The 16,509-nt window shown below is 62.3% G+C and overlaps 1 protein-coding gene across 1 annotated transcript; it reads right to left on the minus strand.

Moving 5' to 3' along the window:
• Positions 1–1,156: 1,156 nt before the first annotated feature.
• Positions 1,157–15,688, minus strand: SLC38A3 (solute carrier family 38 member 3). Its single transcript, XM_062610620.1, has 16 exons — positions 15,503–15,688; positions 7,792–7,943; positions 7,580–7,664; positions 7,371–7,486; positions 6,819–6,892; positions 6,647–6,739; positions 6,483–6,564; positions 5,576–5,658; positions 5,394–5,452; positions 4,772–4,945; positions 4,560–4,639; positions 4,030–4,130; positions 3,816–3,940; positions 3,312–3,456; positions 2,777–2,880; positions 1,157–2,675 (listed from the first exon to the last, which is right to left on the minus strand). Exons 2-16 carry the CDS (start codon positions 7,899–7,901, stop codon positions 2,571–2,573), a joined length of 1,536 nt encoding a protein of 511 aa, XP_062466604.1. The 5' UTR covers positions 7,902–7,943; positions 15,503–15,688; the 3' UTR covers positions 1,157–2,570.
• Positions 15,689–16,509: the final 821 nt, after the last annotated feature.

Below are 16,509 nucleotides of genomic sequence, written 5' to 3' on the forward strand. Positions count from 1 at the left end.
GGGGCGGGGCCGGGGAGGGCGAGGCCTGATGGGGCGGGGCCTCGTCCCTTTCCGGCGGGATCGGCCCCCAAGCGGCCGCGCTGGGCACCGGCACGGAGCGGCCGGGGCCGGGGGTCGCGGGGCGATGGGTTCATGGGGCGAGCGGGGCCGCGGTGTGCACTGGTACAGACATGGGGAGGGAGACGGAGCGTGGGTGCTGCGTCTTGGGACCGGGGTCCTTTGGGTGCGCAGGGGTGGGTGCAGCCCTGGGGCCAGCAGTGCGGGGTAATGCTGTGCCTCAGGGTCACCTGCTGTGGGGACGGGGTGTCACAGGCTGGTGGCTCACATCTTGGGATGTTTTCATCCCCTTGCTGGTGAAGGCGCTCAGCCCCTGGGGACCCTTGTGCCAGGCTGCCAGAGGAGGGAGCCCCTCGGTGGGTGCCAGGGCTGGGGATGTCCACAACAAGGGATGGAGCACCCCTGAGGCAGCCATCGCCCATGGCAGGGGGTACCCAGCTCCCAGGATGCTCTCTTGCGAACTGGACACCCCAGGCAGCCCAAGGAGGGTGCCCAGCTGTGACAGTGTCCCGCGGGGCTCGCCCGTGCCCAGGAAGCCTACCTCACTCCATACCAGCTCCGTGGCAAATCCTGAGACTCCCAGCCCCTCCTCACCCAGCAGGTGGGGTAGGGGCAGTGAGCGATGCTGTAGCTGAGAGGCCACTGTGCCAGGGGAAGGGGTGCAGCACTGTCACATACAGCCCAGCAGTGGGGTTCATGGGGCAGCACCCATGGGCCTCGCGTGGGGGGAGCAGGGCTGTTCCCGTGGGAGCAGGCTGCGGTGCTAATAAGGCTTTGCTAATGAGCTGGAGCTGTGCCCAGGCCTGGAGCAGAGCCCTGTGCCTGCAGGCAGGGGATAGAGGGCCCGAATGAGGGATGGGAGGGGGGTCACCCCCAATCCACACAGGGCCATGGGAGAGGCTGAGGGGTTTGGGGCTGCCCCTGGGGCAGTCTGTATGTCTGGGCTGTCCTGCCATATGTCTGGGCATGCATGTAGATGCTTCTATGTCCATGCTGCCCCCATGTACATCCATGCACCTGTGCGTGTCTGTATGTCTATGCTGTCCCGGGATGCTGGGTGCCAGCCCCTCGCCCACCCCAGTGACGCCTGAGACCTGAGCACGTTCACATCTTTATTCTTGCTGCCAGAGCTGCTCGGGCCAGCCTCCCACCAGCACAAGCATTCCCCATGGATAATTTAATAGCGTCACCCCCCAGCATGGAGCAGCCGGACTGGGGGCAGACGACAGGGTTGCGCTGTAGCTGGCAGCCCCAAGGCAATTGTGAGGGTCCACAGTGATGCCCCTCACAGTCTCTCCCCGTCCCATATATATATATATATGTATATATATGTACATTATACAGAGCTACCCAGAGCGACACAACACGTTAAAAAAGATCTACTCTTATATACAGTATTTATAAAAAGCATCCCAGCCTCCACCACCCCAGTAAAAAAATACATCTTTTATGTACTTCACTGTGGGACAGCCCCTCCTGCCCCACACTGCCCACCCTGCTGGGCAGCCTCCCACCCTGGGAAGGGAGACAGGGAGTGGGAGAGCCACCCTCCAGGTTTTGGCATGACGTGGGGTGTCCCAGCGGCATGTACACGTGGATGGATGGGCGGACAGGAGAGGGCTGTGTGTGCCCGGGTGCTGGGCCTAGGTGCAAGGCGAGCAGGGCCAGCTTGGGTTGCGTGGGTGCCCATCACCCTGGCATCTGGGCACATAGAGAGAGATGGCTCTGGAGCCCCCAGGCTGGCCCATAATGACAGTTGCCCCCAGCATCCCCCAACCTGCGCCCCTTGGTGGGGCCAGTCCCCTGCCAGCATGCCACCTCCCCAGAGCGATGCTGCTGGTCCCCATGCATGGCCTGGGGATCACTGGGGTCCCATCCGTGGGTACTGGGAGCCAACCGTGTCCCCAGCAGGCTCAAGAGCAGCAGGCTGGTACCATCAGCCACAGCGGCAGGGCCACACTGCCCACAGGGACCAGGGTGCCCCCATGATGCAGGGGGAGTGGGGTGGCATCTCTCTGGGGACCAGGAGAGGATGTGTGCCTTGGGTACAGGCTCCAGCTCCCCACGGACACTGTTCATCAGGGCTCTGGATGCTGTCTGGGGGGCCAGGTAAGTGCTCCCTGTCCCCACACCCCTGGCAGTACCTGCTGCTGGTGGCTCTAGGTGCGCAGACCCGAGCACCACTGGACAGCCAGATCCTGGTGAGGTAGGGCAGTGTTATTCCCATTTTACAGATGGGGAAACTGAGGTGTGGAGCAGGGAGGGGACCTGCTGGAACAGGGAGGGGGGCACAGCACCTGCCCCACGCTCGCTGCCCCATCTTGAGCATAGGTCAGGGGATCCCCGTGCCTGCCATGGCTCATGCCCCCTCACCACCACCACGGGTGATGGGAAGCAATGGCAGAAGGTCCCTGGGGCAGCCCAGGGGGCCGTGGCGCGGGGCTGAGCCCAGGGCTGGCTGTTCCTGGGGCACCGGTGGGGTGGGAGGGGTTGGTTTGGGCACCCAGTGCTGACTAGTGGCTGCCACCACTCTTCCCCCCTCCTGTAGCCCAGTCAATGATGATGAAGCTCAAGCTCATGATCATGAAGAGCACTCCGAGGAGGGCAAAGCAGGCAGCCTGTGGGGACAGGGAAGCAGTCAGGGACAGTCAGGGTGGCAGCATCCCCAGCACAGGACTCCATCCCTCTCCCCATTCCTGTCCTGTCCCCCTATGCTTACCAAGATTTTGGGGGTGGAGCGCAGTGGCTCCTTGTCCTTGGGCATGATGCGGATGTAGAAGATGGCAGGGAAGATGAAGATGAGGCAGGGAGCAGAGGTGGCACCTGGAGCAGACAGGGACGGAGCAGCTCAGCCCTGCCAGCCCGGATGTCAGGCAGGTCCTTTCCCCCCTGCCAACCCCAGCCCTGGCAAAGCTTTCCAGGAACCCAGGGACGCTGTGTCCTGGCACTGTCCCCACACAGCAAGGGCCTTGGCACTGAGCTGGGTGCTAAGTAGGGGGAGCCTGGATTGGGGGTTCAAGGGGAACACCCAGAGGAAGAGCAAGTGCTTGCCAGCAGCGCGGCAAACAGCCAGCACTGCATCACAGAAACCTGCCTGTTGGGACAGGGATGGGGCTGGGAGACATCCCACATGCCCCTTTGTCCTGGCACGTTGAAAAGGGGAAACCAAGGCACAGGGAGGTCAGGCAAAGCTGAGCACCAGGCAGGGGCTGTTGTGCTGCCCATAACACCCAGCACCAAAGGGGGCCACACACCGATCATGCCAAAGATGCCAAGGATGGAGGGAGCAAAGATGACCAAGAGGTTGATGAAGGTCAGCAGAACCACAGCAATGGTGACATGGCGGATCCAGCTGAAGTCCTTCCCTTGGAACAGCATCTGCTGGACGGCCCGGCGCACCTGGAGACAGGGACAGAGGGTCACATTTCATCCTTGGAGCCAGGGCCCATCCCATCCCCTGTCCCCGCAATCCTGCCAGTCCCTGTCACTGTTTCCCCTGCTCCAGCCCTGTCTCCACAACCCTGCCAGTCCCCAACATCCTTTCACCTGTCCCAGCTCTGACCTTGATGCCCCACTGGTCCCCATCACCTCTTTCCAGCCCTGTCCCTGACACCCAGCAGGTCCCATTCCCAATCCCTGCAGCCCCACCAATCCCTGTCTCCAGGTCCCAGCCCCATTGCTGGCTCAGTTTCCCCTCTCAAAGCCTGGTGTCGAAGCCCTGTGGCAGGCAGGGTTGCAGTGCCCACAGGTCCACTCACAGGGAAGAGGACGATGGGGACGGTCAGAGTGACAGCTGTCAGCACGGCGACCCGCACACACAGGACGAGCACATCGAAAGGGTCCACCCTGTTGTAGGTATGCAGCAGCTCCGACTCCACCCGGTCTGCGGGAAGCAGCGGATGAGCACCGGCAGCGCCACCGCCCGGTACCGGCGTGTGACCAGGACCCCTGTCCCCATCCCCAAGTCCTCACCATAGAATGTGAGGTAGCCAAAGAGCGCAGCCAAGAAGTACATGAGGTACATGACCGTGATGGAGATGTTGGAGATGCACTGCATCTTCTTCTTGGAGGGACTGCAGGAAATAGTGAGCTCAGCACAGCCCCTGCAGCCCATCCCACTGCACAGCACCCACCAGCACTGAGCAACCACCCAGCAGGGAGGAGTGATGCTGGAGCACCAGCATGGGGTGCATGGGGGCTGTGTGGAGAGGAGCTGTGTTCCCCTTCCTGGGCTGTGTGGTGCGTCAGATCACCCAGGCATCCACCACCCATCCTGAGCCGTATCACCCACCTCCCAGGGGTGATATGACCCACCATCAACCAGCCATTCAGCCCGGGTTGCATCACACATCTCCTGGGACATCCCAGATCCTATCACCCACCACCCAAGCAGAGTCATATCACCCACCTCCCCATGATGCCCCTGCACAGGTCCCACACCAGATGGCACTGCCTTTGATGAAGCTCATCCCCCCCTGTAGGTGCCCCCACCCAGGACTCACTTCTTCAGCTCAGTGTAGATGGGCAGGACCTCAGGGTGGCAGACGAAGGCAAAAGCCATGATGGGGATGGTGTATGCTGTCTGCATGAGAGGAGGGCTGCTGGGCATTGAGGCCAAGCTGGTGGGTGCCACCACCACCAGACCACCAGCCTTCATGGGGTGAACAGGGTGGGGGCTCACACAGAACCCCAGGGGTGCATCCCAGGTCCCTACCTGGGAGTTCAGGGTGAAGAAGCTGGGGGTGCAGGTGCCCTGCTCAGGGGCCTGGAGGACAGTGTAGCCATTCTGGTAGTCGCTGGTGCTGACAGAGGTGGAGTTGAGGCTGCGTGTGAGGTTCCCTTCCTGTTCAGGGAGTGGGCAGGGGATCTGGAACTTCTTGTAGATGACCTGGGGTTGGGAGGACATGGGGATGGTCAGCACCCAGCACCACAGCCCTCCTGGCACTGCACCCAGAGGAAGGGTGCCCCTACAGTGACCCCTCCATGGGGCACCCTTTGCCAGCAGTGCCCCATGGCGATGCTGGACCCCAGCCTGCACCTGTGAGTGTGGACATTAGGCACAGTGGGGCACAGCAGGGCAGCAGCACGTGGAGGGCCCACATGAACCATTCCCCCCCAGCACCCTCTTCTGTCCCCTTTCCACAGTGTTTGGCTCCTTCAGCCAAAAATAACCCAGCAGCATGACAGCACCACCACCACATCTCCACAGCCCGGAGCACCCAATGTCCCCACTGTCACCACGGCATACAGCCTGGCCATGTGGCAGCAGAGCCACGCACCACAGCACAAGGGTGCTCAGCATCTGGAGTCACCAGCAAGTGCCAGCAGGTGCTCACCGAGATGAGGAAGAACACCATGCAGCTGAGCGAGAAGCCACTGGCGTAGCCGAGGTAGCCTGGGGAGGGAGAAGAGCAGCCGGTGGGTATGGGTAGGACTCATCACCCCAGGCTGGCATGGTCACCCCAACGGAGCACCAGCGTGCCAGACGCTGGTGGTGCAGGGAGCACCACCGACTTACCCAGCTGCTTCATGAGGGCCAGGGGCAGGATAATGGTGAGGGAAACCAGGATCACCAGATAATTCCCATTCATGTACCAGTCCCTGGAAGCAGAGGGCCTGTTCACTGCTGCACTCTGCCGGGGCACGTGAGGCACAGGCAGACATACAGGGGGGCTGTCTGCCACATGTGGGGACACTTGAGCTGGCAGCCCAGGGACATTGACATCGCTTGAGGGATCCACTAGCATCCCGGCTGTGCAAGCATCCCCAGGGAACCCTGAGATGGCATCCCTGGGACCACTGGGGCCAGCATCCCTGGGGACTCTTGAGCTGGGGTCCTGCCTACCTGCAAAGTGGTGCATCCCCAAGGGCTAGAGCTGCTGTGGGTAGGCTGAGGACTGCTGCTCTCAGCACATGTTTTCCCATGTGCAGCCCAGGGCACCAGCATCTGCAAGGGGGGCTCAGCCTAGTCCTCAACACCATGGGCATGACCCCTGCCCAGCCCTGGTCAAGCACCCCAGAGCAGCCAGGATCAAGTGTGGCTGGGATGCCCAGTCCTGGATTCGTGGAGGTCTCCATGGCAGCTCTGCCCAGCATCTGCCCAGCTCTCAGACCCCATGCTGCCAGATGGGGATGCAGGCATAGGGTGGGGGGACCCATTCCCAATCAAGACCTCCGACTCCCTACCCTGCAGCAGCCCCATGTTCTGCTCAAGGAGGAAAGCCTGATCCCAAGGGGATGTGAGGAGCAGGGATTGGAAGTTCAGCTCAGTTTAATCCCACCCAAGGGCTTATTCATCACTGACGGTTATCAAAAATAGTAGTGGCTTAATGTCAGTAAATCCCTGCCATGGGCTGCACAGCTGGAGCTGAAGCCCCAGTGCCTGCCTGGGGAAGGCACAGGCAGCACGGGCAGGAGGTGCTCACGTGGTCTTCTCCTCCAGATTGAGGAAGGTCTGGATGACGAGAGGCACTTCGGATTTGACGATGTACAGGTAGCTGGACATGGCTGCAGGGCAGAGCGAGGTCGTGCTGCACCAATGTGCTCCAGTGCCAATCCCTGCTCCCAGCCCTGCCAGCCCCAGCCTCACCTCCAATGTTCTGCAGTGTGATGGCGATGGCCGCAGCCAGTTTCCCCGGTGTGCCGAAGGCTCGGTATCCCAGCTGCTCATAGGCGCGGATGCCTGCGGGATGGGGAGAGGTGCCGGGTGAGGGTCAGGAAGGTACCCCCTGGCACGGCTCCCCCACGGACCTGGCACTCACCCACAATGCCTGAGGACTTGAGCAGCAGGTGGATGGAGTAGCTGGAGAGCAGGGCCACCGCCGTCAGGAGGAAGCTGTGGAAGACAGTTCCGTCACCAGTGGGTCACAGCACAGGGCTTGGGCCCAGCCACAGAGTAAAGCCCGCATGGGGGCTCTGCTGCCCTGGCAGGCCACCCAGCCCCTCTCCTTGGCACTGGCTGGGTGCTCACAGGGTGGATGATCCACAGCGTGCTCACAGCCCCATCCCCAGCCCTGTGGGTGCCTGTCCGCATGCCCAAAAGGAGCCAGCACCCATATCCTTTGTGCCAAATGGGGCAATCTGGTCCTGTATTAAGGGAGTCAAGCCTCCATCATCATCCTCCTCCTCCTCAGTGGGGCACAGCGCCTGGCAGGGGCAGACAGGCTCATGCCAGGGATGGGCATTGCTCAGGCAGCAGGATGTTGGTCCCTGCGTCACCACACACCTTTCTCACCTGCACCTCTGGCACCCACTGAGGAAGAGCCCCCAACACCCAGATCCTCCCCAAGCCCCCACGGGTGCGCAGCACTCACAGGAAGAGGATGATGCCAGTGTTGGCCATGGCATAGGCCAGTCCCAGGATGCCGCTGCCCATGATGGCGTTGCTCAGGTTGAAGACAGACATCCCAAAAGATGTCTTCCCTTCGAACTGTGCACAAGAGCCAATAAGGAGGGGACAAAATAGTCACACCAGGAGCTACCCCTATACCACCACTACCATGGTGCCTGTGCCAATACTTACATCAGTGAAGTGCGTCTGCTTCTTCTCGGCGCCGTGGGGCAGGAACTCCTCCATCTCTGCTGTGCCAGTCTGGTTCTCCTCAAACCTGGCCACCAGAGAGAGCAGAGTTGGGGCCACCATGTCCCACCCAAAGCCTGGGCAGTGCCAGCTGGCATTGCAAGGGCACGGAGCAACCCAACCTCTGGCACCCCAACTTCTCTTGGGGCCCCTACCTGTCACTTGCCAGTGAGGCCATGGTGGAGGTGGTGAGTGCGGCTGTGTGCTTTCCGTTGGGTACCAGCTCCACCATCTCAGCCTGGAGGGGCACGTCCGTGGCATCCATGGCAGAGAGATGGCTGGGCTCACTGCGGGCTCTCCTTGGGCTCTGCAAGAGTCAGGCAAGAGGGGTCCAGCCCTAAGCAGGAGCACTGGAGAGGCTGGCCTGAGGGCCCACAAGTCCTGCATCCACAGGGGATGCTAGTGTTGGGCTCAGCACCAGCGCTGGTGGCACTGCAGGGACAGGCATGGGGATGACAAGGCTACCCAGTCAGCCAGCACCACGGCTGGGCTTCTGCCCTCTGCCCCCTCAGCACATGTCACCCCACAGAGCTCACCCCCTCTCCAACAGTCCTACAAGGGCCCCCCGGTGCATCCACCCCCCACACACAGCCATCCTGAAGCCCACCCTCAGGGACACCCTGCTCCCTTTCCCATAGCACAACACCAGCCCAGCCCAGAGCCTCCATCCACAGTGCCTGCCCATCTCCATCCCCTGCCTGCAGCGCTCAGCTCCGTGCCTCAGTTTACCCTCCTGCAGATGGGCTCCAACAGGCGAGCAGGGGCGTTTTGGGGGCAGATGGGGATGGAGAGTGGAGCTGATGGACACCCCAGATACCGTCCTTACATGAAGCCTGTGGCACTGCCGTGAAGGTCTCACCCGTGTCCCACCACCCTGGCTGGTGTGGCTGGGCTGCCAAGACAGGGGCTCAGGGGCATGTCAGGGCTGGACAAACGGAGCAGGAAAGAGCACGGGGCTGTGAGACAGCTCCTTGGCAGGAGAAGGAGGCCGGGCTGCCGAGAGCGGGATGCCTTGGCACGCTGCACAAAGCTGCCTCTGTGCGAGCCCTGGCCCTCCACGCCCCACTAGGAAACGGCACAGGGTGGCTTTCTGGGGCAGGCTGGCAGCAGGAGCAGGGTCCCCGCCACCCCCCGCCGGCTTGAGGGGCTGGGGTTCTGTCCTGCATGCTGGGGGGGAACACCACTTTGGGGCCATGTCCGGCCAAGGGATGATGCCACCTATCCAAGGTGAGGGCTCGCCAGGATGCTGCGTGGACCCCAACTCCTGGAGGATGCTGCTGCCCTGTCACACCAGTGGCTGGGGTCCCCATGGGGTGAGCAGATGGGGACGTGCTTATCTTTACTCTCCCAGGGGATTGGTGGACCTAGGGACAAAGTGTGCTCTCCCGTGGCACTTCTGGGGCAGGGAGACTCCAGGGACAGCAGTCCCGCTGTCACGCAGAGGAAGAATGTGACAGCAGAGTGTGGGTGCCAGCACCTCCAGGCTCCAGAGCTGCTGCCTTGACTGTCCCTGCCTATCCAGGCCACCAAGCAGACCTGGCAGGGTCACCCCAGGCCACACGCCGGACGCTGGCACTGCTGGAGGGCTGAGCCCCTAATGCTGGATTGGGATGAGGGGTACACGGTCGGGCCATCCTGCTTGAGGCACCCAGACTGGTGGGGAAACAGAGGCAGGGCACAAGCCAGTGGGGACCAGAGCAGGGAGGCTCGGCTCTACAGGGGAAGAGAAGCGCAGGGCAGGCACTGGGATGATTTATCCCCTCTGCTAGGCCTCCGCTTGGGCCGGATCCAGGCACGAACAAGGCGGCCAGCACGTCTAAACGCCGCCGTTAGCGCTGCGCCTTCCCACTGCCGCGGGCAGGCACCGCCGAACCGGTCACTCCCGGTGCCGCGCTTGAGGGGGGCCGCCGGATTCCCAGTGTTCCATCACTTCCACAGCCCACCACCACCACCCCCCTTCCCCGAGTGCCGCGGTCAGGGCTCTGCTGCTTCCCATGGGCGGTGGGCAGGAGCTTCCCGCTCCCTGCCCTCTCCCCCGCGGGCGCCGGGCAGGCTGGGCGCTCTCCTCTGCAGCCCCTTTCTTCTCCCAGGTTATAATTACACCTCGCCGGGCGGCTCAGGAAATACCAGCTTCTTCCCCCGAACGCCTCTCGGAATAGCAAGCGGCACGGCCGGGCTCATTCTGCATGCACCGCGCTTAGCGCTGCCACCCAGACGCTTCCTCTCGCTCGGCAGCCCTGGCACAGCCCCGGCACCACTCGCTGCCACCTCCATGACCAGCCCTGGCCTTTGCTCCTCGGCCAGGGTCTCTCCCGTCATCAGCGGCCGGGGAAGGTGGGAAGATGAAAGGGGAGTAACAGGAGACGCTTCGATCGGGCAGAGCGTGCCCTGCCTGACGCTGTTTGCCTTGTGATAAGGTGGGCAGAACAGCAAATACGTGGAGCAGTGGATGGCCCTGGGCGGTGCAGTGGGTCCCCAGGGCAGAGGACTCACCCCTTTCCCTGTATACCCAATTCCCCTCTACTCTGGTAATGGAGCATCTCCCCAGGGATATCTTCCCACGGCGTGCCAGCCCCGAGAGCCCCAGCCCACCGCAGGGCTGCCATGCCACCACACAGATGGGATGCTGCCGTCCTCGCTGGACCCTTGGCCAGCCCACTCCTGACCACCACAGATCACCCACCCTGATGGCATGGGCACAGACGTGTCCATGTGCACAGAATCCCTCCACTGTGGCACCCGGGGCCATGTCCCTTGGGGTGCTGAGCCAGATACATTTTGCTTTCCTGACACCGCCGGGTGACAGGACCGTGGCAGCCCCGCTGCTGTCAGACCTCCCACCTCTCTCTACCCATGCCAGGCTCTCCTGCGGGCTGCTCCTGCTGTCCCACCCTTCAGTGACACAGGGGCCACCACCCACGCACCCACCTCCCGGCACGGCAGGCATCCCGAGCCGGGCCCCGGTGCCATCCCGAACCCCCCCGCGGGGAACGCCGAGCCGTATGCGTGGGGCGGCACGTACCCTTCCCGCCAGCCACGTCTGCGCGCCGCGGGGAGGCTGCCTTTGGTCTCGCACGCCGTGCCCTGGCCAGCACAGATGCCTGTCCCCTCTTGCCGGGACGGGGACACGTGTGCGGAGCCCTGCCTGGCAGCCAGCAGCCCTGGGTTTATGCCGGTCCCCCGCCAGCCCTCCCAGGTGGCCGAGGCACCATTGTGGGGGATCCGGTCCTGGAGGGGACCGCATCCCTCTGCCTGACACCTCGCTTCCATCCAGACTTCATTTAAAAGGTAAAAAATCCCAGCGGGGAGCAAGGCGCAGCCAGGAGCAGGGGGTGCTCTGTCGGCAATGCCAGCAGAACACGCCGGAGGGAGGGGGTCGCTTGCACCCCGCAGCGTGGTAAAGAGGAAACAGACCGGCAAAGCCTGGCTCTCACGCTGCACTGGTTATCCCGATCAGTCCTTGGTATGGCACAGTCCCACCAGAGCACACTGTGCCGATGGGAGTACGGCACACATGGGGACTGGCAGCCACTGCCTGCCAGCCCTGCCTGCACCACATGGTGCCAGCCCCGGGGTGTGATGACCCATCATGTCCCTGCAGCCTGTGACACCCATCCATGGGCACCTGCTGCTCTCACCTGTGGGAACGAAGGTGCCAGATCTCCCTGACAGCGTGTGGGTGCTCCCCCAGGCCAGGGACCCCCACAGGGCAGAGATGCCCTCCCCATCTCCTCTCCCTCTGCAGATGAATCCCAGCTAATCCGCCCAGCCGGACCGTGGGACTATTCCTGGTGGTAATCCGGCTTTAGCACCAAGCCTGCTGCTACTGCCGCCTGCGTGCTCACAGACAGGTACTCCACTGGGTACTCACCAGTGTGTGCCAGGGGGCCAGCAGCAAGGCCCCCCCACCCATACCTGCCTGCCCAGGTGCCTCTTCAGGTTTCAGTGCGTCTGGGCACACAGAGGTCTCACATTCCCTGGGGCCGCGCTGGTGAGAGAGCCCTTCCACAGAGATGGGCAGTATGGGCAAGGGGGCAGGGGTGCCAGTGTGTCCCTCCACGGCCACTAGCACCCAGCCCTGGGATTACCCCTGGCACCGCTGCTCAGAATGGGGTGGCTCCCAGGCTGGGGTCACTGGTCAGCCCCCTGGACTGCTACTGGAGATGGGGTGACCCCTATCTTGAGGTCCTTAATCAGCCCCCTAAACTGCTGCTGGGCACGAAGTGACCCCAGCCTCAGGTCCCTCATCAGCCACCGGCACTGCTGTGGACACAGGGGTGTGCAGGCAGAGCTGAGACAACAGCTCAAACCTCAGCAGTCCCTGGGCATCACCTCTGCAGGGAGCCTGGTCTCAGCAGAGCAGGCACACACAGTGGGGACCCCCCTCACCTCCCCTTGCCCCTCAAAAGAGAAGCCCCAGGGGGTGGCCATGGGAGGCCAGGTGCTGAGAGCAGAGTCAGCTGAACACTGCAGGAGTAGAGCCTGCCCTCCCCCCCGAGGACACACAGACGTGGCTTTCCCCCTGACCTGTCTTCCTAAAATTAGCACTCCAACCCTGTTTTTAAACCTACACCACTTCTCCCCTCCACCTCCCAGCCCAGCAAAGGCAGTGCCATCATCCCACCTACCCCTGCAGCAGCGGGCACCCAGAAAGGCAAATCCAGCTGCCCAGGGCCACAAACGGGCACCTCACCTTTGGGGTGAAGGTTCTGGAGTGTACCCCCATGCAAGAGAACATCAGCAGCTGTGTGGAGGGATGATTGGAGACAACCTGCCCAGTGCACAGCTGGAGAGCCCCTCTGGGTAGCCCCACTGTAGACCCTCCCCAAAGAAACCTGCTGGAGACCCCCTTGAGATAGCCCCACCAGAGACCTTCACTGCATTGCCCCATCAGACAGCCGTGGCAGTCAGCCCCACTGGTGGTCCCAGTATGAGCTGGCCAGTGTGGCACCACTCCTGGGCTCACCTAGCCCTTGGGTGACCTGACCTGGGCTTTCAGCGCCAGATTTCACACCATGGCTCAGCCTCTGGCTAGGTGATGCCACCAGTCTCTGTCCAGAGCAGAACTGGCAGTGGCAAGGAGTAAACGTCTCTTGAAGCCACTGTCCTGCCTGGCAGAGCCGCAGTGCCACCAGCACCTGCCCTGGCAGCTCCAGGCTGTCCCCTCTGCACCATGTGGGAAGCAGTGCCCACCTGGGGTCTTCCCTTGAAGAACACAAGCAGCACCCATATCCTCAGGGATGGCTCTGCCCATGCCTGTGGACTTGCCCGCAGGCAGAGTGTGCCAGTGGCTGGGCTGTTTCTTGGCCACGAGCCCCAGCAATGGACGTGCCACGCACTGGGGTACACCAGGGAGGGGAAAGGCATCGCAGGAAAGGGGGTGACAGAGCCAAACATCACAGAGCAGCTCAGCCACAGCAATCCCCTGCCACCCAGACACCCCAGGACGGGGCCACGGGAAGAACAAGGGGCTGCAGCACAGCTACCAACCACCACCATCACCCTAGGTACTCCCACATCCAAGCACCAGTACCAAGATGATCTGGGAAGAGAGGTGGGGAAACTGAGGCCAGGCAAGGGCAATCAAGGCCAGGTGAGGGGAGCCGTGCCCAGCACTGGGACAGCCCAAGGTGCTGCTGATGCAACCCAGCATGGAGGGAAGGGGTTGAGCCTGAGTGGGACAAGGTCAGGCAGCAGAGGTGGCCAGCTGTGTGGGAACAGGGATGGCAACAGGGCTGACAAAACACAAGGCCCCTGGCACCCAGCATGGCTCTAGGAGATGCTGGGTGAGATGGAAGCTCGATCCCAAAGCGTCTCAGATGGCTCGTGGCTAGATACTGGATTTTGCTTTCAGATTAAAGCGAATGCACTGCCTGTCAGAAGCTCAGGCCACCCCAAAAAGATGGTGACACTGATGGTGGCAATGCAGGGACTGGTGGGCAGGTAACAGCTGGAAAAATATTAGGTTTTCTATCACACTTCTGGAGACACATTTCACCGGGGAAGCAAGATGCCTTCTTGGAGTTCCCACTCCCTAAAATACACCTGGCTTTGGCAGGATGACACTGAGGGGTTGATGGCAAAAAGTCCAAGCAGGCAGCAGTGGGGACACCAGGAGGGATCAGCCTCAGCCACAGCTGTGTCCCTGCCACCCGGGCATAGCACTCATCCCAACCGGGGGCCACAGCCTGCCCAAGCCCCGTGGGACTACCAATGCCCACAGCCCTGCCACTCTTGCCATGGGGCCACCCTACTAGCCTGACATCTGCTCCTTGGCTCACGGAGAGCAGGACAAGGCTGTCTGTCCCCCCGCTGGCATGGAGGACCCAGCCAGCCCCAAACCTGCGTCAGCAGCCAGGTTAGCATGCAGGGGTCGAGACCCACGCTGTGAGGAGGAATGAGGAGATGAGGGGCTCGTCCTGTCCCCAACCCGCCTGTGTTTTCTCAAGGGCTGCTTGTCCAAAGGAGCCTGTGGGATCCCTCTCCATCCCCCCATCTCCATGCGCCAAGGAAAATAGGCTCTGCCGCTGCCTGTTTGTTTGCCGTGGCTGCGGCCCTGGCATGTGATTACAGCTGCAGCACGGCCGGGTGCTGTGAGGCTCTGCGCCTCCGCCAGGCTCCCCCATGGTGCTGGTACCCCCTATTCCCCCCCAGGGGGGCCGCGGTGTTCCACTACCCCAACATTCCTGGCCACCGGAGTCAGGGCACTTCAGCACTCGGTCCCTGGGAAAAGGGCAGTGTCGCAGGGATGGAGGGCTTTTTGGGGGGTTCCCCCACGAAGCCAGGGAGCGAACATGTGCCAGTGGCCGGCAGCAGGGACCAGGCAGGTCTAACGGCTCAACTTGGGCCTGATCCAAACACCAGTGGAAAATTCCCTGTCTGCTCCGTGGCAGCTTGGCGCAGCCATGCCCTCCACTGCCAGCCGGGCTCTGCCTCCCTCCATCCTACCTGCCGGGAGCTCGCCCTTGCCACCACACAGCCAGCTCCAGCATGAGGACCCCGAGGCCAGCAGCAGTCCGGCACGCCTCAGTTTCCCCTTGGAGAAAGTTTCTCTCCAGCAGGACCTTTCCAAGCCGCTCCAGCAGAGCTGGACACAGTGCTGACTGCCGTGGGACACGCGTGGCTGGTGGGAATGTGATGTGCCTCCTGGCTTTCTACACGGCTGTCCCGGCTCTATAAATACCCGCTCCGGGAAGCACGGCATGCACGGCTCCACCAAGCCCCAGCAGCTCCCGAGGCAGCAGACACCACTCTGCTCTCCCTGCCAGTGCCCCTGCTCCTCAGCCCGGCACCCTGACACCCGATCCCGTCCGCCACTGCTCCCAGCCTTCAGAAACACACGTTATTCCCAAGGGCGATTAAAAATTAAAATAGTTTAAAAAAAAAAAAGAAGGAAAGAAAGGGGTATTTGGGGGCTGGTGGTATTATCAGTATCAGCAAAGAAGGCAGCAATGCTGAAACAGCACCCCCCCGGCACCATTCTGCGGACAAGAGCTGTGCCTGGGCGTTAGGTGCAAAGGCAGCGAGTTAGAGCTCTGCCTTCCCTCTGCCCTCGCAGAATTTGTTACCCACTCGCGGGAGGGTTTCAGCTCCTGGAAAGAGAAGTGGCAGGAGAAAAGCAAAGCAAAACGCCCCGGGCACTGCAACCTGCCAGCGCTGCCGGAGCCTTCCCCAGCAGGGAAGGACCCGTCTGGCTCCGGGACAAGGAGGAGCAGAGGGCTGCGAGGAGCGCCAGTCTGAGGGAGGAGAGCTGGGCAGGGCGGGGGGCGAAGGGAGATGGGGTGGGGGGGATAGGATGAGGTGCGGGGGGCAGAAGGCAAAAAGCACGGGAGTGAGCGCAGCTGGGGAGAATGGGATGGGACTCACCTGCCCTCCTCTCCGGTGGTGCCTCTTCTGCGGGCTGGGGCGAGTAGCCCCCGGTATCCGGCCCCGCGGTGCCGCAGATTAGAGACTATCCTGCAGCCGTAATCCCGGCGGAGCCGGAGATTAAACCGGAGCCGGGCCCGCCCCCGGAGCGGCGGCTCCCAATCTCCGCTCCGCCGGGCAGTGTCAGGGGCAGCGCCTGGGAGGGACGGCCCGCGGGGGGGGGGGGGGGGGGGGCTGAACCCGGCACTGGCTGCGCACGGGCTCCGCCTCGCCCGCCTCCCCGTCGGCTATCACCGCTCCTCCAGGCACTGGTGCCTCTCCGGGCAGGGTACACGCCGGGCATCTCTCCCACCGTGCATCAGTCCCACTGGGAATCACAGTGCAGTGGCCATCAGTGTTGCACTGGGCATTGGTACCCAAGCGAGCATCCCCAGCCCACTGGTGCCTCACCAGGCATCACCACCCCGTTGGGCACCACCACACCACAAGGTATTGACACCCCAGCAGAAATCATCACCCGCAGCACTGGGGGCTGCTGCCAGAGGCCAGCAGCCAGCTCTCAAAACAACAGGACTGTAGCAGTTGCTCTAATCTGACCTGAAGGGGTAAATCCAGCACATATTGAGTGCGGTTGCCGAGTTTTCTCCCCTCTTAGGTAGGGACAGAGTCACTCAGCAGCCAGGGAAGGTCTTCACCAGCACAACCCACAGGCAGAGTCTCTCCCTGGCCTGGGAAGGTCAAGCTGCTCCCATGCTAAACTGACCTAGCTGATTGCTCTGCTCAGGATGCCTGCGCTCCTGCACTGTCCACCACAGCACCTCAGAACCCTGGGAGCACTCAGTCCATGTGGGATCACCCTAATGTGACCCAGAGTAAAGAGCACAGTCCAGTCTCCTCCTTCAGTCTCCATCAGACCTCCCCACTCAAGTTGAAACACCTCTTCTTTCACAGAGGCACAATTTTTGGATCTGTCCCCATTAATGTGCCCCAAAGAGGAAATTTGTTCT

This window comes from Pezoporus occidentalis, unplaced genomic scaffold (assembly GCF_034315485.1).
Source record: "Pezoporus occidentalis ecotype Australia unplaced genomic scaffold, CSIRO_AGI_Poc_V1 ctg149, whole genome shotgun sequence".
Lineage (NCBI taxonomy): Eukaryota > Metazoa > Chordata > Aves > Psittaciformes > Psittacidae > Pezoporus > Pezoporus occidentalis.